This window comes from Vicia villosa, unplaced genomic scaffold (assembly GCF_029867415.1).
Source record: "Vicia villosa cultivar HV-30 ecotype Madison, WI unplaced genomic scaffold, Vvil1.0 ctg.000053F_1_1_3, whole genome shotgun sequence".
NCBI classification, from domain to species: domain Eukaryota; kingdom Viridiplantae; phylum Streptophyta; class Magnoliopsida; order Fabales; family Fabaceae; genus Vicia; species Vicia villosa.
In genome coordinates this window covers 21240-33390 of record NW_026704983.1, presented here as the reverse complement: position 1 = coordinate 33390, position 12151 = coordinate 21240, and the positions used below count along the sequence as shown (strand labels likewise).

The 12151-nt window shown below is 34.2% G+C and overlaps 1 protein-coding gene across 1 annotated transcript; it reads left to right on the top strand.

Annotated features, from left to right (window-relative positions):
- Positions 1-2998: 2998 nt before the first annotated feature.
- LOC131623158 (pentatricopeptide repeat-containing protein At5g44230) lies at positions 2999-6427 on the top strand. Its single transcript, XM_058894164.1, has one exon. The coding sequence runs from the start codon at positions 3230-3232 to the stop codon at positions 5075-5077; it is 1848 nt and encodes a 615-aa protein (XP_058750147.1). The 5' UTR covers positions 2999-3229; the 3' UTR covers positions 5078-6427.
- Positions 6428-12151: the final 5724 nt, after the last annotated feature.

The following is a 12151-nucleotide window of genomic DNA, read 5'->3' as shown; positions in this document are numbered from 1 at the left end:
TCAACCATCGTGATTAAATCAACGTTTAACTCCACTTTCGTTTTTCCCAGTTGAAGCGTATACTTTAGTCCTTCGAACACCCCGCACAGTTCCACAATAAATACCATTTTATTTTAACAAATTAATACTCTTTGTACACCTTTGAAGTTTGAATACATTTTGTTTATAATAAAAAAAGTACCATCTTTATGTTTTTAGTATTAGTTTCGTGACAAATACCATTTCCTTAAAAGTAGGATTAAATATTTAGAGCATTTCATTCTTTGTTTATTTATTTTCATAATCCATCACATTCTTTCCCAAAACTAGCACGCAAAATCTAAGAAAAAAATTGTTAGAATTGGAGATACATTGAGGAGGGAGGGAGGGAGAGAGAGAGAGAGAAAGACTTAATTGATGAACTCAGTCTGTTACATTTGTTTATATAGATGGTTAGTTGTATAACAAAATTTCTAACTGAATTTTATTTAGGGGAGGGAAGAGAATTAGACCTCGTTACCATTTATTCTTAATATTCCTCCCTCAAGTTCAATGCGGTTGATGAAATGACTCTTTGTTAACCACTATTAACTTGTCTTTAAGCTTAATGAATTTTACAGTAGATAAGGGTTTGATGAATATGTCAGCCCACTAATTGTGAGCTGGAATATGAGAGATTGTGAGACTTCTGATAAGTACTTTTTCCCTAATAAAAAAAATATCCAGCTCCACGTGTCTCGTTCTAAATGGAGCGCTAGATCATGGGACAGAGTCACTCCACTTAGAATCGCATAAGATCTTTGATACTTGATGTTTAGATTTGAGCTCAAGTAGAAGAGATTAAAGCCACAAAATTCCAGTAGTAGCATTGGCCAAGCTTGTGTACTCTTCCTTAACACTGGACCTAGTAAGTAGCAATCAATGTCCACTTTTTAGCCCACCAAGAAACAAAGTTAGGCACAAGATAGATGCAAGCCCCAAATGTATACCTTTATAATATAGGTCAGAAGCCTAATCAACATCACATAGCCTAGTAATGATGATAGGAGCAGTGACTGCAGCTGGAGTGAGTAACAAACCATGATGTAAGGTGCCTTGCAAGTATCTCAAAACTCTCTTGAAAACTTTCCAATGATCTTCAATAGGGTTAGAGAGGAATTGTCAGACTTTGTTGAAATCAAATGAAATTTTTGGCCTAGTTTAGTGGCATAGTGAAGAGCTCCCACAATAGACCTGAATTCAGTTCGATTAGCAACATTATTTGAGCCTATCATGGACAACTTTGTGCTAGATTCCATAGGAGAGGCAATGCCTTATGCAGCGGCCATGTTTGTCTTGATGAGTAGGTCCTTAAAATGTTTAGTTTGAGATTATAGAAGAGAGCTATTGTGAAGGTGATGAACTTCTATACCCAATAAGTAGTTCAATCGTCCAAGATCCTTAAGAGAAGAACGAGAGATTCAACTTGGTAATAAGATGTTGAATGAAAACTTTAGAAGTTCCAATGGTGGTTATATCACCCACATAGACTAGAAGAAAAGTACAATGATTAAGTGTGTAAAATAAATAGTAAGGGGTAACATCTGCGGGTAGTGAATTTTAAAGCTAAGAGGGCACCCTTCAGTCTGTCAAACCAGGCTTTTGGGGCCTGTTTGAGGCCATACAAGGCCTTGTTCAACCTGCAGACTAGTTTAGGATCAGACTGCTCAAAGTCGGAGGTTGTACCATATATACCTTCTCGTTGAGAATTCCATTTAAAAATGCATTATTAATGTCAAGCTGCTGAAAAGGCCAACCTTAAGATAAAATAAGCATGAAAACAATCCTCACAATTATAGGCTTGACAACTGGTGAGAATGTTTCAGTAAAATCAAACATTCAATTTGATGAAAACCCTTAGCCACTAACCCGGTCTTATATTTGTTTATTGTGCCATCTACATTTTCTTTTGCTTTGAATACCAATTTATATCCAATATGTTGTCAATGAGCGGGGGGCGCTAAAATCCATGTGTTGTTCTTAATAAGAGCATCATATCCTGCTTTCATGGCAATAAACCACTTAAAAATGGTTAAGGCTATTTGTATGAAGATAATTTAGCTACATGTGTTTAGCCTTTAGCCTGTATATTCATCTCACATCCTCACTCATGTTGAAAATCAAGAGTCAAAAATCTCATTATAATGAAGTAATTAAAAAATATATTTTAAAGAACCTAAATAACAATAATGAATACGGGTATTCTTAGTATTTGAAATAGAAATTTTTTCACTCTACCCCATAGCAGTTAGGCGCACCACTGAATTGACAAATTTGCCATCGTGCTCCCGTAGATAGATCTCCGGAAGTACCCTATTTTTTAAAAAAAAATTGGTTTTTTTCCGTAGATGCATCTACGAAATCCCTTAGTGAATTGTGGAATTTTCCCAATTAATTAGAAAAATCAGAATGTTCCATAGATACATCTACGTAAAGATTTAATAGGGTTTGAAAATATAGTGTTGCGTAGATGCATCTACGGAACTTGAGATTTAATTGAGAAACTAATTTTAGATTTTTCCAATTAATTAATTTGTAACTTAATTTGGGATTTTTCCAATTAATACTGAAAATTCCAACTTTCATTATGTTTTAAGGATTACGTACATGTCATCAAACTTAATTAACTTAGGATTTTCTCAATTAATGGGGAAAATCTTCAATTAAATAATAAATTAATTGAAAAAATCCCACATTTTCAATTAATTGGGAAAAATTAGTTAGATCTACAAAAAGTTTTGATGGAGTTTGATTAATTAAGAAAATCCTAAATTCTCAATAGATTGTTTTGTAGATGCATTTACGGAACTTGCATCTACGAAATTTGGAATTTTTCCAATTTATTAAGAAAATCCAAAATTTACTATGTTTTATACGTTTGCGTAGATACATAAGAAATAATTTTGTGTGTAAGAGATTCTTGGAGTTTACTTAGAAACTTTCTTGAAATATTTAGATCATTACATATTGTAAATGACTTTCATTGTAAGAAAAAAAATTTAAAAAAAATTTTAAAAATCTCTTCGATGCTCTTGGGAACTAAAGATACTAATTGGAATTTCTCTCTTTTCTTTCACTATAATCTCCCGTTTTCTAACAGACAGAGACCGTTGCTTATTGGCTGATCAACAAACAAACCCAGCATGCAGCAGCCATATGAAGTGAACGCATAACTATTCCTGCGAAAACTTCACCACTTTATTAGAAGAAAATGGTTGGTCGAATCCGTGTTCTGGAATGGGAAACAGTCCGAACCATCGAATCTCATTGCACCACACTCCACCACGCAAAACAAGTCCACGCCCACATCTACCGCAACAATCTCCACCAATGTTCCTACGTCATCACCAACCTCCTCCGTTTCCTCACCAATCTCCCTCACCTCCCCGTTCACTCTTACCCTCACCTCCTCTTCTCACAGGTCCATTCTCCTAACCCTTTCCTCTACTCCGCTCTCATTCGCGCTTACGCTCGTAATGGACCCTTATTCCAATCCATTCGTTTATACTCTACCATGTTGAATAACAACATTTCGCCCGTTTCGTTCACTTTCTCAGCTCTTTTTTCATCCTTGAGAAACCCCATTTTGGGAACTCAGCTTCATGTTCATGCAATGTTGTTTGGGTTTGTCTCTGATTTATATGTTGGTAACACAGTTATTGATATGTATGTGAAATGTGGGCTTTTGAGGTCTGCAAGGAAGGTGTTCGATGAAATGCCGCACCGGGATGCGGTTTCTTGGACTGAGTTAATTGTGGCTTATGCCAAGAGTGGGGATATGGATTCTGCGCGGGAGTTGTTTGATGGGTTGAATGGTAAGGATAAGGTTGCTTGGACTTCTATGGTTACTGGTTATGCTCAGAATGCCATGCCGAAGAAAGCGTTGGAGTTTTTTCGACGGTTGCGAGAGGCTGGCGTTGAGACGGATGAGATTACTTTGGTTGGTGTTATTTCTGCTTGTGCTCAATTGGGTGTTTCTGGGTATGGTAATTGGATAAGGGGCATTGTTGAGAGTTCTAGGTTTGGGTCTGCGAATAATGTTCTTGTGGGGTCTGCGTTGATAGACATGTATTCTAAGTGTGGTGATGTGGAGGAAGCTTATAATGTGTTTAAAGGAATGAAGGAAAGGAATGTTTTTTCTTACAGTTCTATGATTGCTGGGTTTGCAGTGCATGGTTGTGCTCGTGCCGCGATCAAATTGTTTTATGAGATGTTGGAGACTGGGATAAAACCAAATCATGTTACTTTTGTAGGTGTGTTTACCGCGTGTAGTCATGCCGGCATGGTAGAACAGGGTCAGCATCTCTTTGGTGCCATGGAAGAATGTTACGGTGTTGTTCCAACTGCAGATCATTATGCTTGCATGGCTGATCTTCTTGGTCGGGCAGGACACTTGGAAAAAGCGCTCCAGCTTGTTCAGACAATGCCTATGAAGCCCAATGGAGGTGTGTGGGGGGCACTTCTTGGAGCATCACACATTCATAGGAACCCTGATGTTGCTGAAATTGCTTCTCACCATTTGTTTGAGCTTGAACCTGATAGCCCGGGGAATTATTTATTGCTGTCCAACACATATGCATTGGCTGGAAAATGGGATGATGTATCCAGGGTCAGGAAGTTGATGAGAGAGAAGCAATTGAGAAAAAATCCGGGGTGTAGCTGGGTCGAAGCAAAGAATGGTATTGTACACGAGTTCTTTGCTGGGGATGTGAAACATCCAGAGATTAATGAGATAAAGAAGGCATTAGATGATCTTATGCAGCGACTGAAGGCTATTGGATATCAACCAAAACTAAATTCTGTGCCGTATGATATTGATGATAAAGGAAAAAGGCTCTTACTTATATCACATAGTGAAAAACTTGCTTTGGCTTATGGACTGTTACGTACAGATGCAGGTTCCACTATAAAGATTATGAAGAACCTTAGGATATGCGAGGACTGTCATATTGTAATGTGTGCAGCATCCAAGGTTACAGGAAGAAAAATTGTTGTGAGGGATAACATGAGATTCCACCACTTTCATAATGGGACTTGCTCTTGTAATAATTTTTGGTGACCAAGGCTAGATTGACATGGAGGTGTAAAACATGCATATTGGTGTTAGAGGAATAACTTTGAAGGAATGACCATTTTTTGTTATTGACAAATGTAAAGAATTGCTTTGTGACTGCCTACAGATTAGCTATTGGATGATATATAAATTTTAAATCAATTCTGCCTCTATTCACTCTACGGGGCTGTTCGATTTATCACAGAATGGAGTTAAATTAAAGATGGAGAAGGCAAGGCGGATAAATTCTTGTGAGACCATTGGTAGGTATAACCAATCAGAAGCTCACAATGACTTATGAGCATAATATAAGAGCCAGTTGAGGTTCTCTGGTATATCTACAGGTGTATCTACAGACACCAATATACAAGAGTTTTTTTTTTTGGTAAGGGCAACAGCTTGATAAACTTTTTCGTCCATAGCAAAGCAAATGTCATGCCAATTTATGATCAGTGTAACAATGTAATAGTAAATTCAAGTGACGCAACAGGGAGATGAGAAACAACAAGCGCTGTAATAGGGAATAAAAGGAACCTTATTATATTGGCTCTGGTGGAATAGTGAAACTTCAAATAGGCAGTGAGGAATAAGGCAATAGAAAGTAATGAGGAGGTACAGAAGAATCCAGCTAAAGGAAGCCCTTATCTTTTTGGGTCTTCAATTGGTTATAGCAGGTGCCCTTTTTTAGTGTTACACTAGAGTTCTTATGACCTGATTAACTCAAAGATATTGTTGCTTCAAAATATAAAGCTTGCTTGATCTTGTGATTTCTCTGGGTACTAGTATTTTTGCTCGCGCCGAGTTCAAGTTGTCAGAATACATACAAGCTCTCATTCACACACAGCCAATTCATCAATATCACATCAGAAGAACTTCATAGCACCCTTTCCTGCTGTACCCAAAAATGTAATTGTATATCTGTAATTCACAATATTGAATCAAGGCAAGGATTAAGTAGAAATTTTGGACGGGTTTGGATGTCATATTGCCTTCCATCCCCAAGCTTTGCTTCAAAGAGAGTCCTCACTGAACTTCATGATATTTCTCTAATTCTGTGTTGAAATTGAGTTAGTATTTTGTATGGCAGTGGTTCGTTACAAGTGGAAAAGTTTGGTCCAAAATGAATAACCTCATGTTTGAGTATTTGACAATAACTTGTTTGATCCTTTTCTTAGTCCACTCTAAGTTTTTCTCAGCTCAAAACTATCAATATAATACATATATAATTGCCTCTTTTTTTACCTAGTTTATTTCATTTTTTCTGATCAGTTCCTGAATTAATAAAGCATTACTAAACATGCATCATGAATAGTCTTAAACTGATACTATAAGCAAAATGTACTTTGAACATCCTTTTCATTTTACAGCTTCTTATGCATTAAGATTTGAAAGACAAGTTACTTTGTTGCTGTTGGTATGCCCCTTCGAAGAATCAAATCATGTTTTATTGATCTTATCTGCAGCTCTATATGTCCCTTCACCCATTCCAAAAGGAGCTACATCCTTTCCTCTTTCCCAAAAGTATAATCTTTTGAGATTTTTATTCAAGAACTGATAAGTTCATTTATTTTATTTTTCATGCCCATGACTAAAGTTGAAGTATAGTTTTTTTTTTTTATAAGAAGTTGAAGTATAGTTATTGAAACAAAAAAGTTAACCAAAATTTATGGTTTGAAAACTATCGACTCGTAAAATAAATGGACATTTAAACGTTAATGAAAAATAAATATCAAAAAGATCTTAAGCCCTGCGGTGGTTGGAAATAATGTCTTGAAAAAGTGTATATAGAGGAGCATCTCTTATCTTACAAGCCGATTTTATAAAAATAAATTTTATAAAAATGAGTTAGATTAAACTTTAATATTGTATCAGAAATTATAGATCGGACCTTGAATCGACCACCGTTTAAATTCATGTTATAATAATACATTTATGTGTATATGCAATCAATAATTCATCTGTCTATTAATAGATGAAGCTACTTTAGCATTATAATACACTTATGTGTTGTTTTTTATATGTGCAATCAATAACTCATTGGTCTACTAATAGTTGAAGTTACTTGTTTAACAATTAGTACAATGACTTGCCAACACTTTAGAATGGTTGATTAGTTTCTCTGTTCTTAAATATGATTTTTCCTCCTTTAATTTATTTTGTCATCTTTGAATGTGCTTGTGTCATTGAAATGTGATAGGTTGTCTGGGATGGACGGATTAAACAATTGTTTAGACTATCATGGAACTCTCAAGTTTTTTTTTTCTTTTTTCAATGAAAGCACTTTTAGATTAAAAAAATTAAATACGACTTAAGGCTATTTAGAAGTTAACGAATACATAATATTATAATTGTATGGAGGGATATTCTTACTCCAAGAGTAAGTTATCAAGACTTACTCTTCATCATCTAATAATGTGTAAAGAAGGATACACCACATGATGTCTTCCCTTTTTAAAAAAATATTTATCAAGAACTCTTGATAAAGGAGGTAAAAAATTATATTAATATTGAAATGATTAGGAAAATCTTATTAATCTCTTAAAATAATTATTTTATTTATTTTCTCTCTTAAAATTAAAATATTTCTAATTCATAAAAAAGAGTACTTTTAGTGTTCTGTTCTATATCAAAAGGTGCAATAAAGATAAATGAGGGGTGCATGAAGATAAAAACCCAGCATAAAACCCATCAAACACCATAAAAGTTAGAAAAAGATGTCTTAATCGATCAACACATATTGCTTATCGAATAGAAAAGATTGGAAAATATATTTTTAGATCAAATCAAAACACATCTTGCACGCCAAGCAAATCAATTTTTCAGCATTTATAAAGATCTCACCAAAATCGGAAAGATTGAAGAATCTAATCTATTAGGTAAATAGTTAATCAATTAGAAATAGAAGACCAAAAAAAGAGAATTTGAATATGATTTTTGGAAAACACAATCTGCACATAAAGATCTCTTAGTCTACACGCTCAAATCCTCTAGAACACACATCACTATACTTGCATCTCATCCCTACCTTTTCATATTATTTTTCTTTCTCTGTGTGTGAGATTATTTTTGCAACATCATCATGAACTCTAGAAGGTTAAACTTCACTACCAGCCCTATCATTGATGATTTTACAACCAAACAATAAGAGATTAGGCATTTCAAACACTTTGCCAACCGAATCGTCATGAGAATTCATACCCTAGCTCCAAAAGATTTTAAAGAATACAATTTCTTCAAAAATTTTGAAGAACTCAGCCTCACCAACTTTCTCTGCACACCCTAAAAAAGAATTTATACCTCCCTTCTGAAGATGTTCTTTTCAAACAAACATTTCACTGATGGAATCCTTCAAAGTGAAGTAAGAAAATATAGGATAAATCTTTCATTGGAAACATTTGGAAAGTTACAAGACCTTCCTCACGAAGATAGACTCGTTGAACTAGGAGACAAAGTAAATAGTTACAACTGCGTCATTGTTGCATCCTCCTTAATGGGAAAGCCATTAGCACACATACCTTATTCATTCATAGTTGGATACATCCTCCCTGAAAGTAGGATGACTCACATCCTCTTTCCTTGACAAGGAAATTTTGGTCTTCTAACCCAAACAAATATAGAAACAATTTGGTTAGTAGAACACAAATTTAAGATCAATTTGGCCAAACAAGTAATTGACTACATGCTGAAAAATAGGTAAAAAATAACACACCTTCCATATGGAAACATTTACACAAATATTAGAAGAAACATGGTACAACTTCGAAGATGAAAGGGAATTTAAGAAAGGATCACCTGAGATAGGAATTTTTGTCATACCCTTAATGAATTATGAATTAAAAGAAGACAAGATCATTGAAAAACCATTATCATAAAAGAAATAAAAGGAAGGTCATAAGTCAAGAGACACCCATTGAAATAGACAGCTCAAATGACCCCCTCACATCCTTACAACCATAAACCTTCTCAAAATCTTGAGTGGAAAGATAGATGTACTCAATGACAAGATAGACTTCATAGTACACCATTTCATTCCTGACTAAACCAAATTACCACCTCACCTTTTCCACCATGATGATCTTGGTGAAGAATAGTCTCACTTAAGTCTTTCTAGTTAAAATGTGTTATGCAATTTTAACAAATTTCTTTTGTACTTTCAATTCAGCAAATTTCCCTTATGTACTTTGAATTTCAGAAATAATATAAGTGTGATACTTTTATTTTTCTAAATGATCAAAATGTCCTTGTTTTGCATATCGCAATGCATCTTTACCCGTCTTTTTTATTTTGACAAAAAGAGGAGAAGTATGCTCTCAAGGGTGAGTATATTTTCTATCTGACTCAGGGGAAGTTTTATCACTCCAAAAATATTCATACTGTTTCTTTTACCACCTCCCCTGAGTGATGCATTGTTGTCATCATCAAAAAGGGGAAGAATGTGAAACTTTGTTTTGCAGGTAACAAACCTTTAATCAAGACATCAACTTTTGATGATGACAACTAATGATAAATCAGGCACAGTGATTAAAGATGTATAAGTTAGTTTGTTATTTAAGTTAGCTTAGTATCTAAGTTAGCTATGTATGTCATGTATGTATGTGTGTTATCATCACACATAACATACATATCTAGTAGTATATAAATAGGATAATCTCACATATTATTGAGAGAGATTGAGGTTGATTGTTATTTTGTATTACTTGTAATCATAAACTCTAATGTGAAAGTAAAGATTAACATTTTTAACCAATTCTATATTTCTTCTTTTTCTTCTCTCTTCTCTTCCCCTTATTAACGGAATCGTTTCTTGGTCAATCAAGAAAATATCTCTTTTTCACATAAATACATTATTATTGATATCATTTGTTACAACAAATGTTATATATTTTAATTTTAAATTAATCATTAAAATAATTCTATTTCCGTGTATCACACGGGTCCGATTGCTTCTTCTTGGTAAAATAATCATTAATAACCATTATTATTAATAATTTTACCCTCCCAATTTTTTTAAAAACTAGTTAGCTTTAACTTTTTTATAGGAATTAATAATCTTTTAACTTTTTTTAATGAGAAATAATTAGTTTAACTTTTTTATAAGAACTAGTTAACTTTAACTTCAAATATTATATATTTTCCCCTTACTATGTCCAACAATGAAGGCATGTGTTACCAATAATGCTAATACTATATTCTCATGCTGGCATGCGTAACTTGCCTTCTTATTTGTTCAGGAAGGTTCATATTATACCTATATTATTTTATGTAATAATTATTTTATGTAATAATTGTCTCATTTTTTCTGAAAAGATCGAAGTAACCACCACATATTAAATTAGTTTCCCCTTTAAAATATATTTGTAGATGCTTGTTGTCTATTAGCTGGTTATGATTGATATTAATTGTTTTGTTAATGTGGCAAACGTCACACCCACATGGTTACAACAATGTCTATAATATGAACATATATTAGGTATTGTATAGTACTCATAAAATATTCCCAAGTGTTTGAGAATTTACAGAAAATCACAATTCACGGATCAATATTCACATGCTGATCTACGACAAAACTAGTTTTATTTTCCACCATTACCATGTGACATGACAGGTAATCGGTACCAAAAGCAAAATTGGAGCAACTTTTAATTCCTCCACAACACAAAGGTGTGCCTAGCACTCTGCTAAATACATTTTCATCGTTTTCATAGTAAATTTTAATTTGGAAACCATCACACCATACAACATTTCGTATTTCTAATTGACATAAACTCAGACAAATAAAAATAATCAAATGAGGTTAGAGCTGTCAATATGGGCTACCCTGTTAAGAGTCCCACATCGGGCAATATATGGCCTGAACATGTCCTTATAAGTGGGGGCAATCCTCACCTTACAAGCCGGTTTTGTAGAGTTGAGTTAGGCCCATCCACACTTTTTAACATGGTATCAGAGCCTGGTTTAAGATCCGGTGGGCCACCTTCCATGGTTTCCGTTATCGGGCCACCCACCGTTTATTTCCACGCTCCAGTTGTTCAGTCCTGGGCGCGTGAGGGGGTGTGTTAAGAGTCCCACATCGGGAAATATATGGCCTGAACATGTCCTTATAAGTGGGGGGCAATCCTCACCCTAAAAGCCGGTTTTGTAGGGTTGAGTTAGGCCTAACCACACTTCTTAACATGGTAACATACCCCGCCTTAAACGGGCCGGTCTTGACGGGCCCTAGGCTTTTTAGGGCTGGGCCAAAAAGGCCCTGTGTAATATGGGCTCGAGATTTACTACCCGAGCCCGGTCCTAGATGGGCTTCGGGCTACCCGGTCTTAAATGGGCTTTTTTATTTAAAAAAATTAAATTAAAAATTCCATAATATTTATTATAAATAAAGATAAAAATTATGTTATTTTAAACATAATACATTCTTAAGTACTATATTGTCTCTTATAAATACTAATGTGTTTCTAAATACAATATATGTCTAAATTGTATAAAATAATACTTGAATATTTATCATAAGAGAAAAACTAATATAATACGATGAAAAAATGTTGATTATGTTAATTATAATATTTAAAAAATAATTATTGAATAAAATAGAGATAAAATTTAGTGAAATGAGAAAAATCAATATGTTATTTTGGAGTAAGATAATATAAATATTAATATATATTTTTAAAATTTATAATTATGCGGGCCTAATGGGCTACCCATGGCCCATATGGGGCTTTTCAGGGCTGGGCTAAAAAGGTCCTGAAAAATATGGGCTCTAATTTTAAGGCCCAAGCTCTATGATTTTTCGGGCCTGGCGGGCCTGCCCATTTTGACAGCTCTAGATGAGGTTGATATTTAATAAGAGGAAGTTGTTTGTAAAACTAGAGTTTAATAAAAGTCTACTACGTAAATTGTCTCGTGTTTAGGACTTGCTTTGTCACCTCCATCTACTAGAATAGTTATATTAGGTCTCAAAGAAGTCATCATGCTCTTTTGAAATATTCGAGGAAACTCTATTAATAAGGCTAAAAGACATGGTGAATTCGATTAAAAAGCACTCTATAACATTTTTAATCATTATGGAAACACATTGGTTTT

Bases quoted from the DNA above. Each gene is read 5' to 3' on its own strand.
- LOC131623158 (XM_058894164.1), top strand. From the start codon at position 3,230: ATGGTTGGTCGAATCCGTGTTCTGGAATGGGAAACAGTCCGAACCATC.